Source organism: Octopus bimaculoides, chromosome 10 (assembly GCF_046866305.1).
Source record: "Octopus bimaculoides isolate indiv1 chromosome 10, ASM4686630v1, whole genome shotgun sequence".
Classification (NCBI taxonomy): domain Eukaryota; kingdom Metazoa; phylum Mollusca; class Cephalopoda; order Octopoda; family Octopodidae; genus Octopus; species Octopus bimaculoides.
The window spans coordinates 88,709,443-88,734,587 of NC_142937.1; the positions used below are offsets into that span (position 1 = coordinate 88,709,443).

Below are 25,145 nucleotides of genomic sequence, written 5' to 3' on the forward strand. Positions count from 1 at the left end.
ATGTTGTTAACAGCAATTAATTTCAAGAAAACGTCATATGTAAAGATAAATAAATAAATATATATAAATAAAAGAAGCAGGTAATATGGTAATTATGCTGTCTAGACGGATACTCATTATTCTGGTCGTCTTTAGTTCAGTCTGTTGAATTTCTTGATTAAAAATAGTCAGATTCTTTAAATCAAGACACTCCAGGAGCTTATATGGACATATTTTGTTGGATTCTATTTTTCTATATTTTATTTTTTCGTTTCGTTTTTGTTTTAATGGCTGAGTCAGAAAAGAATGATTCGTGTTTTTAACACTTTCCTCGACCTCTGAAACGTGACAGAAGGTGGCGAGGAAGTTATCTCCAAACCGGAATCGTATTCCGAAAACTTACAAGACAGTGGACTCCGCTAAATGCATCCAGTACTCAGGAGTTGCGTTAAACCGGGGGACTTTGTGTACCCTCTTTAACTGTTCCCAAGCACATTGTTTATATTCCTACTCACATTCTTTAGGATTTGTTGAAAAGAGATGCACCAAGTTCTCGGTAAACTATTTCAGTATTAATATACTAATTTTACAATATGAATTATTGTCGTCGGGTCTTGAACGTCGGTTTAAGAGTGTAAGCGAGAATTCATGTAGAGACTTTTGCGCTGTGAAGAACATACGAAATACATATGTATCGGACAATCAGTTTTGAAATTTAAAGTAATGTGGAAACATTGATTTAAAAAAAAAAAATGTTTGCATGGATTTCTTTTAAGCCACACCTTGCAAATCATTTATTACGTCTTTTCTAAAAATGGAAGATTCGTTTCCGACTTTTAATTTCTGAATATCAGCTTCAGGTTCGGCATACTATTTATTTCTTGGTTAAAATGAATTTTTTAATTCATTTTTTATTAAATCACAAAGTGATTAGGATTAAGTGACGACAACTGCAGATCTATCTATCTATCTATCTATCTATCTATCTATCTATCTATCTATCTATCTATCTATCTGTCTGTCTGTCTGTCTGTCTGTCTGTCTGTCTGTCTGTCTGTTTGTCTGTCTGTCTGTCTGTCTGTCTGTCTGTCTGCCTTCCTGTCTGTCTGTCAGTCAATCTATCTATACACACACACACACACACACACACACACACACACACACACACACACTCATATATATATATATATATATATATATATATATATATATATATATATATATCGTTTGTATTTGAGGAGTACGAATATATCTTATTTGTATTTGTAATTAAATGTGTATCATTAATAAATTGAAAATAAGCTAAAAACATTTTAAATTTACAGAAAGTGAAACTGCAAATGCTTTCAAGTGGAAATAAAATATATCTATGCTCTTCAAATTTAATCGAAAAACATTATTTCTATAGAAAAAAGGCAAAAAATTGTATTACATCAGCAAATCCACTATCGGCAATCAATTGCTGATTAAATTTTTAAAATCCTTAAATTTAAAAAGGAATAAAATTAAAAGAAATTTTCTTATCGTTGAAGATAAAGTCATAAAACGCTGAACACTGTTTAAAAAGCATAATAATAAGACAAAAATGCCTACTATTGCGAATATTTTTCTTTTTTTCTAAAAGGAATATATTTCTGATGTTATTTTTATTGTTGATATACATTGCACTCATTGTAAAGTAGAAGAAATAATATAATGGATATATTTTTGTAGTCACTTGTTAGTTCATTTCTAAAAGTGTTTGTAACAGTGAATGAGGAGAAATATATTTTTTGAAGGAAATGGAACTGAGGTAATTAGAAGACGAACTATGTCGATAACAAAATGAAACGGTAGTTTGAATATGATAAAAAAAAAAGATGGGTGGAGAAGAAGGAAACATAAGCTAACCCGCTCATCTCTCTTAGTTTTCTAGTCTCTCTTCTTTTCCCCGTGTTTGTAATAAATACTTTTTCTAGTAAATATGAAATATGGAAGCATATGATGTTTAGCCTCCAAAAATCTTTCAGATAACAATAGAAAAAAATATCAAAAGCGAGGGCAAAGGTACCAATATGGCTGTGGCTTTCGGTTAGCAAAAATTACCCCAAATTTGCAAACTTTAAAAGCTATTATTTTTGCTTTTATTAATTTAAGGCAAAAAATGAATTTCACTTCCATAATTTGTATACAAAACTACATCAACACACCAAATCTGAAATCAGTTGGAACAAAATTGAAAGCCAAACAAAAAGATCCTGTATGAGAAATAGGAGCGGTGAATTCCTGAGAAGGAGGAAAGAAATGAAAATGTTGAATTATTCTCGGATGTGAGGCTGGTAACTGATCAAATCGAGGCTTCAGCATAACCTACAAAAAGATTAACAGAATTGGATCCAATTCTAATGTCCATACCCCCCCCCCCATTGACCTGTCGCTAAAAGTCTTCTGCAAACGAGAAGCAGATGAGACTGAGTACAAATTCAGCAAAAGTTAATAAGGTAGCAGTACTATAAGGCGATAGTTGAAAGATATTTGAATGTGGGAAGGTCGTACTGTGAGGAATGACGGTATGTGGAGAATATCTAAGGTGCATAAGAATCTGAAGAGAACGGGGAGGAGAAGGAGTCGAAGAACTGGAAGACAGGATTTGTGTCATGGCAGAAAGAAAGGAGGGAAGCTGATGGGGGGAAAGAATGAGGTCGAGGTATTTTGATAGGAAGTCTCTGGTGCAATTATAGAATAAGACGATGAGGTGGCAAGGGTAGTTAGGTTCGTGGATTTGGAGAAGGTGGGTGCGGGATGTGTGTATAATGAGGTTGATGGCGGCGAGGACGAAGGAAGAGGAGATAAGCTGGTGGACGGTGACGTATACGAATTTCTGATAGTGGAGAGTAGGATCGGGGTAGGGACGATAGAATTTGGAATTGTGAATCTGTCGGCGTGCCACTGCTTGTCGAGGTCAGTGTAACAAACGTGCACCCCAGTCAGTCAGTTGGATTCTGAGCTTATCTTGACTACACACAACGCGTGCGCATCCGCATCGATGGTATTTTGGGTGTAAATCCTAGGTATGCAATATTGACTAACATATATAAATGAATGCAATTAACAAATCAGATTTTCGTATCAGTTCTTATGAGAGCCAGCAGAGAAGAGGATACCTACGTTATACACATGTTCACCCACAAAACAATTTTAAATAGACAAAAGTTAACACCATATATATGTAATTAAAAATTTTGAGAATAAAATTTATTCATAAATAAATGGTAGCGTGTTAACTTTAGTATCGAAATTACTAATTAGATTATCCTGTTATCCAGTTATCACCCATCTCTTTTAATCGATTCAATACTAATCAAGAAATGGGGACGTTTTCAACGTTTGAATATACATATAAAATGAACTAAAAATGCATGCAAAAAGGTCAACTGATATCAATACAGTAGCGAGCTGTCAGAATCGTTAACACGCCGGGCGAAATGCTTAGCGGTATTTAGTCTGTCTTCACGTTTTGAGTTTAAATTCCACCGAGGTCGACTTTGCCTTTCATCCTTTTGGGGTCGATAAATTAAGTACCAGTTGCGTACTGGGGTTGATCTAACCGACTGGCCCCCTCCCCACAAATTTCAGGCCCTGTGCCTATAGTAGAAACGGTATTAATATTTAAAAGTGTACACACACAAAGTAGCTCTGCGTTACTTTATTCTGTGTTGCTTTTTATTTATACAAATATATGATGAACAAAGATATAAGAAATGATGTTCAATAATTTATTTTCTCTGGTGGAAAATTTTTATGAATCTGAAGATACCATTATTTTGAATAAAATATAATGTTATAAAAGAAACAATTTTTTTAACCTCATTAATATTTTTAATATGAATTTCATACGTTTTATTCGAATTGATTGATTTTAATTTGTTCTGAATAATAAAAGCTGAAACAACTCAAATCAAAGTTCAATTTTTCATCTTTTAATTTGATATTCGTTTATTAACTTTGACATCAAATAGGTGTGAGTCTCTGTGTGTGTGTGTGTGTGTGTGTGTGTGTGTGTGTGTGTGTGTGTGTTTGTTTGTTTGTACTGTACTTCAAATATCTGGGCTTTGCCTTCAATATTGCATGCGTTGGCTTAAGTATCAGCAGTCGATCCTGATACATACATGTATACGTATGCATAAATCTGCTCTGTATGTGTGTGTGTGTGTGTGTGTGTGTGTGTGTGTGTGTGTGTGTGTGTGTGTGTGTGTGTGTGTGTGTGCGCGTGCGCGTGTGTGTGTGTGTGTGTGTGTGCGTGTGTGAGCGCGCCTGTGAGTGAGTAAGTGTAGGTTAGACGAAGAGGTACTTTGGAAAATAAAATCAACGTAATATATTCTAAATATTATCTGGGCACGATCATGTTTCTAGCAGCCAGACGTACATAGAAGTATATGAACACGGGTTGTTTTCATCAGTGAAACTATAATGAGAGTATGAAGAAGATATTTCCTGTTTATAAGATCGTGAGGGGCGAACTGGTGATATAAGGAAACATCAAAGATGTCCTGATCATAAATATGCCTGGTTTTCTTTGCAAGTTTTTGCAAGTGTATTCAAATCAACGAAATTAATATTAAAAGTGCAATTATAATTAGCTTTTAGAAATGAGCTGTTTTAGTAATTATATGAGCTGTATCGAACGTTCGATGTACGATGTAAGGAGATAATAATAACGTCCTTACATATCGTTCTACTCAAGATACTGGTAATAACCCTCAGCAATACGCAACTCTCAGTTTTACCCTGCTGTGAAGGCTCTCTGCATATGTCCATTTATATTGTGGCACAGTCCATTAGGAGCCAACCAATAGGGGTGGTCTACTTCCACACAACAATATGAATATATACTTAGAAAGCTCAATACTAGTATAAAATATCCGGTTTAGAATAAGAAAATAAATAATTATTACTAAAACGAACAGATACACGAAATTAAATCAAACTTCATATTGAAATGATTACATAATGCATTCTATATATTGACCGAGAATGAATGTGTTCATAGCAGAACACGTTTATGGAAACTTGATGTTTTCATTAGCGGGATTTTGCAGTTAATATGCAGTGTTTCTTCATCAGTATTTTGCTTGATTTTATTTTCGAATGTTACTTTTTCTGTTTTTAGATATTTCCCCATTATATTATTGCCCTAATTTTCTCTGAACCCTCTCTCAATCTTTTTGTACAAAAAAAAATGTTTATTTTATATTTGCGAAGCATTTATTCCTATAATTACTGTATGTATGTATGTATGTATGCATAATATCCATGGTGTGTTGGACGGTGTGGTGATGAGATAAGCCGGAAGGAGAGGACTGCGACGTCAACTGTCAAGGGGTTTGACCGGAACAGGAAGGGTGAGAGAGGAAGTGAGGGAAGGAAGACCAGGAGTGCTCACGACGAATGGACGTGAGGCGAGGGGGTGAGAGAGACGGGTACTAGTAGCTACTATCGATAGGTGCGCGGGCTGGGCGCGAGTTTTGGATTGAGTACAGGTGGACGGCAGAACAACGAAAGGGTAGGCGAATTGATTCTTATTTCCCCGAATTACACTTCCCTCGCACAACAGACTGTTACGGAACCATATCAGCGAGAGAGAGAGAGATAGAGAGTGAGTGAGAGTGAGAGAGAGAGAGAGAGAGAGAGAGAGAGAGAGAGAGAGAGAGAGAGAGAGAGAGAGAGAGAGAGAGAGAGAGAGGTATTGTCTGAAGAATGGGGCAAGTATTGTAAAACGAATTGAGTTAAAGGTTGCAGCTTTAAAAGAATTCTTGAATACATTTACAAAATTATCACTCTTGATCTTAGCGCACATCACACAAGTAAATAAACAGTTTTAGAAGAATTTCAGTTTTTAACGCGGATTTCTTTATGGCTGAACAGTTCATAAATTTCTTCCAAACTCGGTCATTCCGTTTCAATATTAACAAATTACTGTATCATTAGAAATATGAATTCTATAAAGCTAAGGCTATAAAGCGACAAATTCAGTTTGTGACGAGAGTGGGAGATTATGTAAGAGTGGGAGATTATGAAAGACCGAGAGTGAGAGGTGGAAATGTGTGGGAGTAAAAAGCAACGTCAGGCGAGCGAAAATAGAAACGAATATTGTTAGTATATTGCATGTGTAATATATTTTAATTATTTACTGAAACCACAAATCCGAACAAGAAAAGCAACAAATATTTGCACAGGTAAACATTCTGAAACATTTTAATATCAACGACTTATACTATATCGTTGGAAAATAACAATTTGGAATTGAATATACACCATAATCTAGAAAAATGTATCATGTTTTCAAAACTTGGACCATATATTAAGCGAAACGAACGTTAGTTGATTGTATGTTTAATGTTTTCCAAATAATTGTTTTGTGTAACGACAAAATGGCGGAAACGGAGCACGGAAAGTAAAAACGGCAAGTGAAGTAGCAGCTGCAAGACATGCAAGTGCCCATCGCAGGAAACGGTCTTTGTTGTAAGAAAATTAATATGAACGCGAGACCAGAGGAAGAAATGAGATTCTAAGTAAACGTATGGAAATACTAAATGCATTGCAATAAGTACTGGGAAGGAGAAAAATAGAGAGAGAATTGTTCACAGAAGAGGAAATTCATCACAAGAGATAAAAGAATAGAGAATAGCAAAAAAAGATTTTCAGAAAGAACAGGACATTTATCACCGCAAGAAATAGAGGAAAGGAGAATGGATAAAATAAGAATTAGAACAAAAAAGAAACAATTATTAGAAAACGACATGGAAGAAAAAATAGGATAGAAAGAAAGAGAAAGAAGTGAGGCAGAAAAGGGGAAAAGGAAGAATTGTAGACAGAAGTGACAAAGAAACCGATCAAGCAGCTCTATTGCATCGACAAAATATTGCTGGGAAAAGAAGACTGTTTAGAGTAAGATCTACATCTCCAATCACGCGGAAGTTTCATATATTGAAACCAAGATTCGACCTCATAACTTACAGCGGAATAAATGGTATCTGCCAGTTCTGCACCTCACTGGAATATTTATCACACAAATATCTTCTATATAGAAAAGAATAATGGGCACAACCTGTCTACATTCAGGTTTATCTAAAAGGACAAAAAACAAAGGAAAGAGATGTGAGGTTGCAAAATAGGAGATCGTATCAAACAAAGAAAATAAGAAGCAAGATAAATAATAATACAATTTAAGAAGGTGAACACCATTATTATAGTGAAATGAAAACTGCGTGCCACTTTTGTGATATTTTCAATTTTTTGCTAGAATATCTCACTTTGGAGAAATTTAACAACTGTTGCCATAAAGGCACAACTATGCCAAACGGTCCTTACTGCATAGGCAAATTTATAATTGGGCGTCTTTTCAACACGCATAGAGTTAACTCTATGTAGTTGACTCCAAACAAACAAACAACCAAACAATCAAATGACGTTAGAATAAATAACAAGCGTGAATAGTGGTTGTTTAGATGAGTCTGCTAAAATCTGAATTTATTCAAAAAATAGTTTTTAAGTTAAAAATGTATAGATTAAGTGAAAAATGGAGAAAACTATAATACATGATAGTTATTTACCTGCAGTAAATATTGTATTTAAGAATGAAGAGAGTTCAGACAGATGATATTAGTGAAGAAGTAGTCATGATATTTAGAATAAAGATTGAGAATTACCATACGGAAAAGATTTTCATCTTATTCTCAGCGATGATAATACTTCAGTGGTGTATTTAGTAAATATACTTAGTCCAAAGTTAGAATCCAATGACATACACTTAAACTACTCATTTAATGAACCTGCTTGTTAAGCAAATAATCATATAAAAAAAGGAAATAAAAAAAAAACATCGACGTTAATTAAATTATTTTTACAACATAAGGTAGCATCGTCTAGCTGTCTGGCATCATGTCAATCCAATTTAGAATGGAAAAAATTTCAGCAGTTGTCTGTAAATTCCTGTCTTGAATTTAAGGTAAATAACTTGAACTGTATATGTTCATAGCAAAGACACTTTAAAGTTAAGAAGAATAAACGGTTCTCTGTCGATTTAGAAAAGGTGCACGATGCACCATGCTTCAGGTGTCAAAGTGATCGCAGAGCAACGTGCGGTGAAGTATTTTGCTCAGGAACACAACGCATCACCCGATCTAGGAATTGAAACCACGATCTCGCGATCGTGAGTGCCACACCTTAACCACTAGGTCATGCGCCCTCACAACAACAACAACAACAACAACAATAATAATAATAATAATAATAATAATAATAATAATAATAATAATAATAATAATAATGATTATTATTATTATTATTATTATTATAGTTAACAAAGACAGTAAACAGACGGAGTGATAGAGAGAGAGAGAGAGAGAGAGAGAGAGAGAGAGAGAGAGAGAGAGAGAGAGAGAGAGAGAGAGAGAGAGGAGATAATTAAGAGGCGCTGAAACAAGAAAGGAAATTAAGATAGAAATATGTGAACACTTACCTGCAAGGTCAGCGACGGCCATATTAGACAGAAGCATGTTGGTGATGTTACGCAGTTTCCGTGTGAGACCAATCAATAAGAGAATTGATATATTGCCAATGATTGAGATAACAAAGACAATTGTATAAAGGCTGACAAGTGCTATATCATTCCAATCAAATAACATTGCCATATCGTCTGCATAATCTTCAAACACATGAGTGAAATTGCCCAGTGATCCGTTATACAGATCAAACATCATTTCATCTATATCAGATACTGATGCCATCTTGGTGGGGTTTTTTTTGTTTTGTTTTCTTTAAGTCTGTTGGTTTGATATTTTTATTTTTATTTCGTTGATGATAATGGTCCTGGTAGTAGTGATGACTTTGAAGATGATAGGTCAGAGGAGGAGGATACTATGAAAATCCTGATCCAAAGAGCAGCAGTTATACCTATATTAAAAATAGCTACACACACATATATATATATGTATACACACACATACGAACATGTTCATATGTATATATATGTATTTGATAATAAAAAAGTAACAAGGCGGGGGTATAAAAAGAGTGAAGGAGAGGAAGAAACTGAATGTCTTGCTGGTGAATAAAAGAGCATTTGATAACAAATCAGCACCAGAACTACCCTCGGAGGTTAATCCTTTCAAATGCAGCAACAACTCACTCTCTTGGGGGACCTTTACATTGACAGCAGATGCTGCTCTGTCAAGATCCAAACAAGATTTTCTCGGTGTAGATAGATCAAAGTTTACGGGAGACTAACGGACGCCATAGTTATAAGTGTTACATAATTCCAAGGGACACAAAATATTAGTTCTTCATTTTAGCCAGAAGACAACCCATGAGATTGACGATGATTTTTCAGCATAAATCACCCTGTTGTGTGATCTGAAACAATACGGAGTGTTGTTTGTTGCATACGGATGTTTGTGCGAGCGTATTCGTTTATTTGTTTGTATTCGTGTGTTGAAACAGCAGAAGTAGGTGGTGTATATAGACTTCCAGGAAACACATACATTTGTTTGTAACACTCATTTTCAAAGGTGAAGCCGTATAGTTTTTTCATCTCCTTCATGTTGATCTTCTTCCTACATTTCCTTCAAAAATATTTCTTGCAAAATTTTTTCTTATTCACTTTCAGATTCTCCAGGCTTTTAGAATACTTCCATCTATATTAATAGATATTTTTAATAATCTCTGCATCATTGTTCTGAAATATAAAACAGAATGTCTGTGATCAGATATTTGTGTGCGTATGTCTGTGTGAGTGTGTTTAGTGTACGTATATATGTATGTATGTATGTATGTATACATATATATATATATATATATATATATATATATATATATATATATATACACATATATATATATGTAAATATAATCGGTAAATGAACTCCTGAAGTGGATCCAACGGAAACATACCCTAACTGGATGACACCAGGTGACCCAACACGTGCTAGTGCTTTACTGAACACATCATCAACACACTAATTGACACACACCCATTAGTTCAACAATTATATATATATGTATATATATATATATATATATATATATATATATATATATATATATATATATATATATGTATATATATATATATATATATATATATATATATATATATATATATATATATATATGTATATATATATATATATATATATATATATATATATATATATATGTATATATATACTTCTAATATAAGGATAAAATTTTATTAAAAAATTTCATCAGTGGCCAGCATATGAAAAATACCTGAAAAAAAAATATATATATAAATATGAAATATATATATATATATATATATATATATATATATATATATATATATATATATATACACGTGCACGCACAGACAGGCAAAAAATATTTCAACGTTCATTAGAATATACACAAAGTTTCCTATATATTTCTAATGCCTGGACAATGATCCTTGTTTCTGACTATAATGTGGGGTAACCATATAATGAAACTAGTATACGTAGCGTCGTTGACGGGATTTTAAAGAACATCAACTGGAATATATCGAAAGCGGCCGACATTTCAATGAAATTTATATACTAATACATTATGTATTAAAAATTAGTTCACATAAAGAATTCAAACTGTTGAATTAATAGTTAAATAGTTAAGGGCATATCAAATATTAGTGGTTGAAATAAATATTTCTTAGACGCAACGAGAAAATCATTTGTTCTTTGTACTAAATTTAGTAAAAATGTCAATGGAACAGAACAAATTCATATATATGTATATATATATATATATACATACATACATACACACACACACACACACACATATATATATATATATATATATATATATATATATATATATATATACGCACACAGACACACACGCATATATATATAATGTGTGTGTGTTTGTGTGCACGTATATATGTATCTTTTACTTGAACGGGTTAGTCGAACAAATCGACTCCAATATTTAGTTATTTTCAAGTGACTTAGTGTTTCGGTAATACAGACCGATAGAATAAGCACCAGGCTTAACATAGAAATAATTACTGGGGTTGATTGATTCGATTAAAAATTGAAGGTAGTGCCCCACCATGGCCGCAGTCAAATGATTGAAACTAGTAAAAGATAAAATATGATATATATATATATATATATATATATATATATATATATATATATATATATATATCACATAAGTGGTAGCATATAGGTTCAATACTTTTATATATGTTGGCTTAATACGCTGCCCGGTTTAACATCACTCTTTTTTTATATTGGATTGGTGCATAATTATTGCGGCTTTTTTCAACAAATTTTATTCAACAAAAACAATAACATGTTACAAAAAAACATCGTTAAATGATTATTCCGGAGCACATTCACCATCTACTTCAAGTACTGCTTCCCATTTGCTTGACAGACGGTCAGACCGTCATTTAAAGATGTTTTTGTTAAATATTGTTATTGTTTTTGTTGAATAAAATTTGTTGAAAAAAAGCCGCAATAATTATGCACCAACCCAATAGTATTCTTGAAAGGAATATTAGATTTTCGGATTGAGTTCGGATTCAAGAAGAGATGAGATGCAGCTTTACGATCATAGAGTGCTGCAGGGTCAGTGAAGATAATATGGAGCGCCTAAAGAAACATGCTAAACCATGATGAGTATATTTGTAGATGAGCTGTATCTGCAGAAGGGCAGTGCACTTAAAGGTTAGTGAAAAAGAGAACTATGCCAAACTAATGAGAAACTTGCAGTTACTCTATCTGGAGTATAACTTCAAAATTCATACCTGTGATAATTTTGGGTATTTGAGTAACTAACTGCCTCAGTTGCTTGAGAAACTGGATTTCACAATACTAGAATGTCACAGCTAATTATGAAATTTCAAGGAAATTTTGATTGCATGCTGTTAATACAACTATGAATAAAATGTATAACATTCCAGGAGTTTAGCGTAATGAGTGTATATGCACACGTGTTGGCACGAAACGTATATCTATGTACGTATATATGCATAAGTGAAAACACTGAAATTCAAACATGCAATGATATCCATGCAAGTGCACTCATTTAAACGCTTGCGAATGCATGCATACGTACATACACACACACACATATATGCATAGATTACAATAAAAGAGCCTTGTTCTGGGTTTGAAAGACACACTTTCTCTATTAAAAGAAAAACATTTTTTACTAAAACCAGAAAAATACATACATGCATATATACATACGCATATACATATATGCGCACACATACTCGTGTACTAAGGTGACACGTACACCTATTAAATGAGTACAATTACATACACACGTACAACTTCTTCTTTGCATACACTAACTCGTATATTCGCAAATCTCGGGAATTGTCTTAAGTCAAACAAAAAAGCCTTGTCATTTTAATGACCGGCTTGAATCTTGCAAAGAGCTCAAATTTCAAAGAAAAAAAAGCATACATGGACACATATATAGACATAAAGTCATTCATGTATGCGTAGATACTAACACACAAACATTCTTACATACATATATAGTCATTCATATATGCATACACACGTACGTCCATACGAACAAACGCACATACATATATGTAAACACACACACGCACACAAACAGACGTACATAAATACATACATACATACATACATACATACATACATACATACACACATGCATGCATGCATGTATACATATATTTTTAAGTTCAGTGTATACAGCCTTTGAGTGTGGTACACTATCATTACGACAGCAGTTATTAAATAGTGAGAGCAAAAATATTATGGTTACATCAATGTAAATGCCTAAAATTGAAGAGGGAAAATCGTATGGACGGTTCTATAGCGAACACTAGTTAACATCTGAAAAAGTACTCGATTACAGATGACCTCCCATGGGAACCCAGAATTGCTGAACTTACATGTTTCAACAAGTACATTCAAGATAAATATTCTGCGTACCCCCTTCCCTCTCCCCAAATGCAAATAAAACCCCCACAAAAAATCGAGGATGATGCCAGCATTAATATATTTCGAAGAATCTGATGTTACAATCCAAGAGCATGGAATACTTATTGAAATATGTAATGCAAAAGACAATACAGCTCTTAACTCACAAGATTCAGCTATGGAGATCAATTACATCACTCTTCCTAGGAATACATTACACATGTGCTCAGCAAATGCCTCAACATTTCATCATTGTAATAACTCCCATGATGAAATGCATTGTCGCTAAAATATTATGATCTGTCATCCGCAGGAAGACTGCTCTGTGATGAATATAGATGTTGCCCTCGTTATTGAATGCCTTCACACATATCAAATCAAAGAATATTGCAACATTCCCAGTAAAATATCTGCCAAATGCGATCTTAGCCGAAGAGGTCAGCTGAGCTGCAGATGTGAACATTTCTTCAGCAATCAATGAAAAGGAAAATATTTATGGATGGAAACTGCAGCTTACTTATCCTAAATCACATCTATGCGAATGATTATTTGTTATCTTAGTAAATATTTTATATAACGATCCGAAAAATTTGGATTTTAGGGAAAAAAGAAAATAACTGGTTAGCATGCACTTCACAAATGAAATCTATATTTGTAGAGGAAAAGTAAAAGTAAGTGTTTTCTAAAGTTAGTTCAACATGTAACATTTGATATCTTTATTCAAGCTAATTCAATACCCGTCGCTTTGCTGACGGCAAGATGGTAACATTTTAAATTTTATCTGTTTGCCCATTTCAAATTCTGTCTTTTATATAAAATAAAATCTGTTTCAATATAAAGTCTTTGAAAGAATTTGTATGTCATTAACTTTACCTCTTATTCCATTTTTAGATAAAATAAAGTTTTATTAAGCGCTTTTTACTTGGGTAAATTACTGAAATTTTTATTGTCTTTCTCAGCGAGGTCTTAATAAATTAGTATTTAATATTGTTGAACTAAATACTTATATTTTAACAATATTATATTTTCTATTCTATTCTGCAAAGACTGTATGTACATTGTACAATATTTACATTAACTTGATTGAAGTATAGCCTGTCTTGGACTCCTGACCGGTACATCGTACCACATTTCAAAGATTATGCACCTATAGTCCAATAACAAAAAATAGCTACGAAATGTCTAATGAACAAAAGAGACAATGAAACCCTCAAACTCCTAAGATGCAGTCTTAAATGTCAATTATATCACTGTTATAAAGAAAAATACTGCACACATGATAAACGGCTACCCACAATGTTGTCTTCAAAACAATATGCAATGCTGTTCTACTGATAGATTGCATTTTGCTAATGATTTTCGTCAATTTTATTCCATTTACATCTCTTTTTCTCATGAACTACCATGCAACATCGATCTCCATGACCAACACCTCACTACCAAACGTTTTTTGTAGAAGTTTTGAGCTACAAACTCTTTGCTGTAAAGGGGACTCTGTCATGGCTTGTTTTGTTACTGCAGGGAGCTGTCCTTCATTGACACGGAGGTTTATGTGTTTGATTAACATTCTACACCACGGTTTTTAGTCGTTGAGAGGCAACAATAGCTGCAGGAGAGCGTTTCTTTTTTTTTAATTATTCTTAGTTTTTATTCAGTTGTTTCTAATGATTGAAGTTTATTGTTGTCGCATTTTCTGATATTGAGTATTTAAGTACCTTTCCTTTTCATATCTAGTCTTTTTGTCCTCCATCTGTAATCTCTTCTGAATTGTTCTAGTGATGCGATCTCTCGCACACAGACTTGCTTGACATCTGCTCTAATTGAACTGAATTCATTCTTGACCAATCAGTGATTAGTGCTCTACTAAATCAAGAGGCGTACCTAATGACTGACAACCCAGACACTCCTATCGGCCCTCTTCATACGCATGCGTTGCTGCACTACTGCCCAGCACACACAATATGGTTCACATATTTCTGATCTAAGAATAAGACATTTCTTTGCACGATGCTATCAACATAAGTGTGTTCTATCTATGTACGATACTGTCGATAGAACAGAACGCTTTTTAAATATGTTGTTGTCAGAACAAACCATTCTACACATGGTGCCATATGAAGTGCAAATTTTTCTATTCGCTGTCGTTAAAAGAGTAGGTCTTTTTCTACATACGTTCTTACATGTAGAAGAACAGCTATTCATAATCTTTTAGATAAGACTTTACTTGAAAGCACTTTAATAGCTCATTGTATAGACACGCACACAGTAAAGATAGTCGCTTTAATTGTGAAGACACATTCATCGTTTATACAAATTCAGTTGCTTGAACACAGGCGCAGTTTATACAAGCTCTCTTGTATTGACACATACAAACTCACACATACATACTTCCAAATGCATACATGAACGCAGCATTCGCTGCTCAATTACCATAGCTTGCTCTGCTCGAATTAACATTCATTTTCGCTGAAATAGAAGCTTTTGTAAATTCACACATATACTTCCAAATGCACAAGAAGTGGTAGAACGCAGCATTCACTGTTCAATTACCATGGCTTGCTTTGCCCGAATTAACATCCATTTTCGGTGAAATAGAAGCTTTTGTGATATCTTCAACATTATTCTGACACTTTGACTTATTGAAATCAAATACCAGTTGCAAGTTGGAATTATATTCCTTTTTATATTTTCCACGGAATAAAGCAATTTGCTATAATTAATTCTGTACTCTACCTTCTACATTGATTGTAACTATATTTTCTTTCCAGGCTGAAATATTTGATGGTAACTTCAAGTTGTCTACTTGGCTGCTTTTTAAGTCTCTCTCCCCTTCGGGAAATGTATTGAAATATTTTAATTTTGTGCATCTATTTGCATATTTCAGGTTTTAGGCAGTTTTATTCCTTTCCCCCTGTTGACATAGGTCTGCACTTCTAAGATTATTGTCTGGTACAAAAGAAATGCCTGAGCATGTAAGTCATGTTGTGTTTATGATCACCCTTTTCACATTCATCACTATTTGTCTCTATTAACAATATTACTGACGTTATATCTATACCCCTACTTCGAATTACGCTGATAATCAGTTTTGTGCTTCATATTTCACTGATCAATAACATATGTAACAATGTAATCAGCTGTGGGCATCTTCCATTTTTGAAGCATTGTTCTGAATGCAACAGATCAAAGTAATTACCAACATTGTTATCACTGTTGTTGTTGTTGCTGTTGATGGTAGTGGTGGTGCTATCATCACGTGTCTAATAAAGATTAAATATTTTGTCTTGTATTCTCAATGTTGATGTTAGACTTAATGCCAATATTGGAATTATTATTGCTATTTGGATAAATATTCCCACGCGCCAATAAAATGTGCATTCTCTTTATCTGCCCCCCCCCCCCCCCACAAAGAGAAAGGTAACTACTCTGACTGCTATATCTTAACTTCCGTCGTCGCCAATGGAGTCGTGTTGAAAATAATTTCTCACGTAAAAGCAGAAAGAAAATAAATAGCCCAAATTCTTTTCAGATATGAAGAAGATATATAAATAATTAAAATTTCTTCCTTTTCCTTCATATAACGTTAACAGAATAAACATTAAAAACTAGCATTTGAATGAAAAAAATATTACAAAATCAAAAGGAATGCTCTTGCGAATATGTCTTTCCGCCGCGGCAAAAGCCACCACAAACGGCAATAAGGAAAATAACATTTGCACGCACGCGCACCACCACCCCACACCCACCCACACACCCACACACACACACACACACACATGCACGCACGCACGCACGCACGCACGCACGCACGCACGCACGCTTATATATGTATAAATATACATACATATGTGTATGCATGAAAGTATGCATATATATGTATATATACATAGTGTGCATATATGTATGTATATATACATATATATATATATATATATATATATATATATATATATATATATATATATACTGACACGCATGCACAGGTTATGGCTGCATACATGCATGCGTAGGTGGTTTGGGTGGGCGTATGTATGTCTTTATTTCCAGCTATTTCGTGATCAGCTCTATCTCAAATTCATGTCTCGTTTTATTCAGAACTATGCTGTTTATAATCTAACAATATATTTCGTTTATTTTTGCAGCTTAAACATTTCCTCGCGACAAGCTATTGCATGTTTTATTACAAAAATTAAGGACTGGGAAATAATTAAACACTGGTGATATTGCATTATTGATGTAGAGAAGACAAGATAGACTGATTAGATAGACGAAGAGAGAGAGAGAGAGAGAGAGAGAGATAGAGAGAATTATAAACAAAATATATTTTTAGTGTTGGCAGCATCATTCGCTACCAATTCAAAAATGCCACGGTTCAAATTATTGCTAGCGTTTCTTTTTTGTCCTCTGGAGAGAAGATGGCAGAAGTCACTCCTTGACATCTGAGAAATAGCAGAGTCGGATATATATATATGTATATATATATATAAATGCAGTATAAGGAAAGGGAAAAATTGTAATGTGTAGTCGATCTTTAATTCAATTCAAATCCATGTTGGTACGCAACCAATATACATTCTACAAATTGTTTCGGAGTCTAATTAATTCCAAAGACAAAAACGAAAAACTCTTCATGAAATACAAATTAGATTCCTCATGAGGAATAACATACTAGTATGAATGATTACGACCAACCAAAATACACATATATAAATATATGTGATCTATTTCTAGCACATTAAATGTCCACGTTAGTGGTCAACGCCATACATAAATAAATAAATATATATATATATATATATATATATATATATATATATATATATATATATATATATATATATATATATACATACATACAAATATATATACATACATACATACATACACACACACACATATATATACCTTATATTTTGACGTTCATCTATTCAGGGTTGACAAAATAAAGAACCAGTCAAGTACTGAGGTTGACGATATCAACCAACCGCTCCCCTAAAATCTGTTGGTGTCCTTCCATAAGCGGAAACCATTATTCCAACCGAATCGACTACACAACGCCGTCTCTTTGTCAAGTCTGCTTGATTCTTGTAGCTTCCACCCACGTAGTTTAAAACAAGTACCATGCAGAGATGTATTTAAGATGTAAATGCCTTGCAATCGTGATCAAGCATCTTTTTGAAATTATTTTAGTAATTTGAGCCTACAACAATAATATATCTATATTTTAATTTTGTTTATTTGTTTAAAAATAATTTGATTTTATCTTTGAAATTCGTGTGCCATCAAATATGTTTATTTCATCGAATCTATCATTACACCTGCATTCAATAAAATAGCTCTGTTTTTTGTTTTCGTTATCTGAAAATTCTCAACAACTTCCTGTATCATTACTCGGATTTCTTTCCGAGATCGGTGAGGTGAAAATCTGCGTTACGAAAATTGTTATTTCAATTTTGATTATACATATACACACGCTGTTGCGCGCGAGCGCACGCACACACACACACACACACACACACACACATACCTTATATACCTTATATTTTTGTTTTAGTCATCAGACTACGGGCATGCTAAGGCACCGCCTTGAAGAATTTTTAGCCGAATGAATGGATCTCATTTTGTGAAAAGTCCGGTGCATATTCTATCGAAAACTTTCGCCAAATCGCTGTTACGGGAACGTAAACAGACCAACACCAGTTGTCAAGCGGTGTCTTTTATACACACAAACACATACAGAGAACGAGATTTATATTATATATATTTAAAAAAAAATATATATATATGCATATATATATATATACATATATATATACATATATATATATATATGCATACATATATATACTTACAAATATATACATACATAAATACATACATATATATATATATATGCACATACATATATATACATATATATACATATATATATATACATACATATATATATACATACATATATATACATACATATATATATACATACATATATATACATACATATATATATACATACATATATATATATATATATATATATATATATATATATATATATATATATCCATACATATATATATACATATATATACATACATATATACATATGTATATGTATATTTATATATATATATATATATATATATATATATATATATATATATATATATATATATACATGCATACGTACATATGCACACGCAAGCATATAAATACACGTGTGTATTTATATACTTGTGTATGTATACGGAAATAAAATGTGTGAATGATATTCACTTAGACTACACGGTCGATATCATTAAGGATGTCAGCACTATCACAATGTCCCTGTGCTACCAAGAGCTTGAATGAATTCACTTTGCTTTTCCTTCTTGCTGTTCATTCATATCAAGACATCAATCGCTTCAAACGCACCTCGAATTCTTAGATATTCACACTGTATGTTTAAATTTGAGATATAGCAGGAAGGATATTCGTACTAGAAGAAATATTTACATATGTGCACCACACCACACAGACACACAGACACACAGACACACACACATATATATACATAAACGCATTTACATGTATGTACAAACGCGTTCACGTGAATACTTGCCTGTAGGCATATTCACATGCACAAACAATTATGCGTTTCCATCACACACGCGCGCGAACGCAGAGTCACACACACACGCACTCATATGCATGCATTCAGCGTTATATATATATGCATATATACATGTTTAACACATTTGCACGTGCATATACACATTCACACACACACACACACACACACACACACACATATATACATATATATATATATACACATACATGCACACACACACATACATACGTACATATACATACACATATATATGCATACATACATACATACATACATATATATATAGAGAGAGAGAGTTGAACAGACGGCTATGTGTCCGGTCTCTCACTTTAATGTTGGGTTTTTGAGAATACGTAGTCAAACGTAAACGTACACTGAACGAAGAGTAAAGCTGAAACCACCGCGACTACTCATTGTTCGTTATCTTATAAAATTCATTCTATTCGTATTACAAACAAATATGTGTGTTATGATAGTGTTATGTTTATCTTCTTCGAATGATCACTTAAATGGCGTAATGACTTTTAATCATTATGGCGTCTGTGCTTGTCTGTAAAGTTGCAAGCGGCGTTCACTTCCGCTCTCTTGTTTGCTGTGGTTTAAGGATTCTAAATTCCTGACTTTCAACGATTTAGTTATTTATTTTGAACACATGCATAAAGACATATGGTCGTCTTTTAAATTCTGCATGCATCAACTTAAAGCTGTGTCAAGATATTCATGTACACAAACGTGTTTGAATGTGTGTTTGAATCCGTTTCTTGTAACACAGATTGAGCACAGAAATATATCAAACAAATACAATCTGCAGATGGTAACAAGTTTCAGTCTCTCACTGCATCTACTCTAGGGGAAGACATTTCTCAATTCACCCCGTCTGCCTAGTTGGGCCATGTGAAGACAACAACACACTTGTTAAATATAAAATGCTGCCATATATTTACAGCAGAACACTGACTTCGGTAGACCAACCATCTGTGAATCTCAGTAGTTCGTGTTCAAATAGTGACAACTTTAACAAAAACAGCAATGTATATGTTCATCCTATTTTAGAGCATCAAAAGCTCATACGCGCGCGATGGGGTTTCCACATAAACTCCATCTATAAAATTTACTAACAAGGCACTGGTTGCCTCAAGACTATATTACAAGACACTTGCCCAGAGTGCCGTGCCGTGCCGTAGCTGCGAAGCGAACTTCTTAATCACACAGCTACATATCTTCGTACACATAGATTACTTTTCCACTAAGGTAAGGTCAATGCACACACACACATGTATATATATATATATACACATATCATTGTTCAGTTTAATTTTAAGATTTCTTGCCAATAAAGAATGAGCCGTTTTCCAATCTAGATCCAAGGTTCCTTCATTGGAATTTCAACAACATTAACAGGGTATTTTGTATGTATGTATGTATGTATGTATGTGTGTGTGTGTGTGTATGTATGTATGTATGTATGTCATTATTCAGTTTTAGTCCAAGATTTCTTACCAATAGAGAAAGAGTTGAATTTCAACTTAGATGGTTATTTTTAGAAATGATGACAGCAGTACCTTTTAGAGATTTTTATTTTTAGATATGGGGATAAGATTTTTAAACCTTAAATAAGATTATTTATCATTGTTTATTAAACTTGGGCTTGAATTTATTAATAAAGTCCTTTTCTCTCAGTTTTCTCTCGATTTCATTCGGATTGTATAGTTTATGAAATGGAAATATTATAAATATTTTCCGGCCACATGTTGCTAGGTGGTTACTCAGCGGTATTTGGCAGACTTCTGGATTTTTAATTTGTTGTCGGTGCACACGTGAGTGTTCTGATAGTGCATTGCCTGTCTGGCTAACATACAGTTCTTCACAATTCGGGCATTTGATGCAGTAGATTAAATTTCTGCTTTTACAGTTCATATTTGCGTTTGTGAATATTTTCCCCGTTTTTGTGTTCATATATGGGCCGGTATGAATTAATTGGCATGTACCGCATCGGCTATCATTGCATTTAGATACAGTGAATGGTTGGTCTTTGTTGCTAAGGTCAAACCTTGCCTTTGTTAATAAGCTTTTCAAGCTTTTAGGCTGTCTTTTACTGAGAGTTATAGTTTGGTCTGTAATGATATCTCTTAATTCCTTACCTTGAGCAATGATTGGTAGGTTTGCTTTAGCGATATTGAAGATGTTCTGGTGGCATGGATTGTGCGTCACTATAAATGGTATGATTTGTTCTTGTTTTTCTCTTCTTTGTGTTGTCCTCAGTTGTTGTGTGGGTATTTTCATAGCCCGCTGAATACCATTTTCTATAAGTAGTGACGGGTATTTTTGTTTGAGCAGAAATACTTTCAGTTCCATCAGGCGCTGATTCCTGATCTTCAAATCTTCTACAATGGTACACATTCTTCTGGCTAAGCAGTATCGGATGTTACGTTTTGTATACGGTGGAGGCACGATTTAACATTCAGGTATTGATGTATATCTGTGTGTTTATAATATATATCTGTGGTAATGGTAGTGTTCTTTTTAATTAGCATTATATCTAGGAATGGTAATTTGCTACTGCTAATTTCCTTTGTAAATTGGATGGATGGGTGTAGGTTGTTCAGGAGGATATTGAATTCTTCCACAGTGTTTTGAAATTTTGTCCAGATTACGAAGCAATCGTCGAGGTGTTTCTTCCATGCCTTTTCAATATACTTCCTAAATTCAGTGCTGTATCTCTCCTCTATTTCCTGGTAGAGTTTTTGTTCTAAGTATCCCATCACCGAGTTCGCGTAAACGGGAGCAAACATACATATATACATATATACACAAGCATACACGTATAGACATGCATACAAATACACATACATATATATGCGTGTGTGTGTAGGTGTATCATCCTCTATTTTTGCAACTCATTATTAACATGACGGTTTTCCATCCCACACTCTTCTACCCTTCGCTCTTTGTCTGTGTGTCTCTCACATATGAATCAATGAATAGAAATGCCTATACTCATGGCTGCTGATTGGGGATATCGTAGATATGACGAAAATATTATGCTTCGTGTAGTATTTAGCAGAGTGCTCGCTGAAATAGAACATATCAATAAAATTTTATGTGTGTGCGTGTGTATATGTGTTGCACGTGTGTGTCTATACATACACACATATAATATACGTAATTATACACTCATATACATACATACATACATACATAGAAACACATACACGCATATATAGGAAATTTGATTTTTGTTTTTCAATTTCAACGAGTTCTCTGCAAAATGCTGTGCGAAAAAAATCATCGTTATATATACGAAATATTTATTTATATTACTATTATTCCATATATTTATATCTATAGATACAGTATGAGTTCTATAGATATATATGTGCCTGTATGTGTCTTTTTGTGTGTGCTTGCAAGTATTTCTGTAGATATTAAAGCATGTATTCATGTACGTTTGTCAATAAATGTTTTTCTATACATCTATACAAACAAGCGTGTTCTTCTTATGAGTGTATGAACGTACCACAGTTATAGACATCCTCTAATTCCTTCTAAGCAACTGTCTCCATTTCCTATTCAGTGAATCTCTATTCCGTATATATCTGCACATGCACGTTCTATTATGCTGCTTTTAATATATTTTTATTTTATTTTTCAATTATATTTTTATTATTTATTTACTCTTTTTTCTTACGATCTCTGATTTAGTTTCTGTATTTCATATTTTATTTTTTACTCATTATTTTCCTATCTTTCAATTTATTCCTTAATTCATATGCATACGATTCTCCTGGTATGAATGCGCGCACACATACACACATACACACGCACACGTACACACATATACACACACATGCACACGTCTATATGGATATATGTTATAACATATATATATATATGTATATGTATATATATATATATATATATATATATATATATATATATATATATATATATATATATATATATATATATACATATATATATATATAGGGACGTATGCATACTTACATTCACACACACACACACACACACAAACACACATACTTTGGTTTCATATTTGGCTTGCAAGATTATTGATATGAACTCAGTGTTGAAACAAATCTTGTTGAATCGAAAGAAGGTCATTACGCAAATAGTATTAATCTCACGCATTGGTTCAATTTCACTTCTTTATTGTTAGTCAATCTAACCAACAAACTAATCGATCGTTTGTTTGATCAATTTGTTTAATCATTGTTTAATTATTAATGAGGTCGCGAATGACGATGAAAGTATTTTGACAAATAACTTAATGACTGTTTAGCCAACAGATTAAACAGACGATCGATTAGTTATTTGGTGAGATGACTAACCAATTTACTAACAATAAAGGAGCCAAACTGAATCAGTGTGTGTGTTTCATATTATTAGCATAATGACCCTACCTATATGTTTGTATGCGTGTGTGTGTGTACGCGCGCACGCGTACACACACTATTAGAGAAGGAAATAGATTGGATCATGGCGTCGTCTTATGGGTTTATAAATAAGAAATATATTCGTAGCAAAAGAATTCCCTAAGACTTAATAAGTATACTCATAGGAATATTTATACCTTCGAAACGGTTCACTTTACACGAAATATATTCAGAGAAATAGTTATTTTCTTTTCTGGATGGAACTGATTCTGAAAACCATTAAACTCGTATCAGATTTATTAGATACATACTTCTATTTTTTATTGGAAGATCTTTATCAGCGGACATTATGGAAGTGATTATAAATTACTATAATATACTTATACGGAAGGGAGCTTCCAGCGACACTGAAAGTCAAATGGAATGAAGAACGAAAAATTCTTATGTGTTCCTGCAGTCAAATTCGTAAAAGTTTTACTATTTCAAATATCGTTATTGTCTTTATTGCTTACAAATATAATAATTATCATTAGTATACTCTTTTAAAGAATTCTATCGTCTTATATTTCAAATATTTCACTTATTCGTTTTTATTACAATATCATCGATTAACCATTTCCTTAACATCGTTATTTCCTGTTCTCGTTTTTATCACCTCCCAGTGTGGTATATATTTTACAAACAAGCTTTACATTTTTTATTGTAATTTATTTCCCCATAAATTTTTTTTTTTTACCGAAATTTCTTACTTTTGCTCGGATATTTTCTTATCTTAGCTATCTTCCATAATTTATTATGCCTAAATCTGCTCCCATATATGTTATTTCCTTATCTTAATTAGTTTTTATTTTCTCTTCTTTTTCTCTCTCCTTCCTCTTCTTTTCCCTACTTTTCCTTCTTGTTCATCTTTCTATTCTATATATTCCCTTCTTCATAAACAACATTACTGACAGCCATGTCCTACCCAAACAATTAACCATTTATAGTAATTATCATATATAACCTACACTATCCAAGATTGTCTAGTCAATTCCATTTCCTTCCTTAGTCAATTATCTTTTTTAATTCCTTTAACCTTTAACCGTTGACTCTTGCCCAGTCATCCACCAATCCCCACCTCTCTCTCTACTGTCCCTTTATTCTCAACTTCTACACATTAAAGTTATTTCTATTTATCATTTTTTTTTTATTATCAATACATTTTCTATTGCT

The 25,145-nt window shown here is 33.1% G+C and overlaps 1 protein-coding gene across 3 annotated transcripts in view; it reads right to left on the reverse strand.

Moving 5' to 3' along the window:
- LOC106869943 (QRFP-like peptide receptor) overlaps nucleotides 1-25,145 on the reverse strand; it is a 57,240-nt gene that overhangs the window by 20,288 nt on the left and 11,807 nt on the right. For all 3 annotated transcript variants that reach the window (XM_014915880.3, XM_052971349.2, XM_052971350.2), the window contains one exon: nucleotides 8,480-9,694. In XM_014915880.3, the coding sequence (XP_014771366.1) occupies nucleotides 8,480-8,747 (268 nt within the window). In that variant the 5' untranslated portion in view covers nucleotides 8,748-9,694. The remainder of the gene's footprint in view (nucleotides 1-8,479; nucleotides 9,695-25,145) is intronic.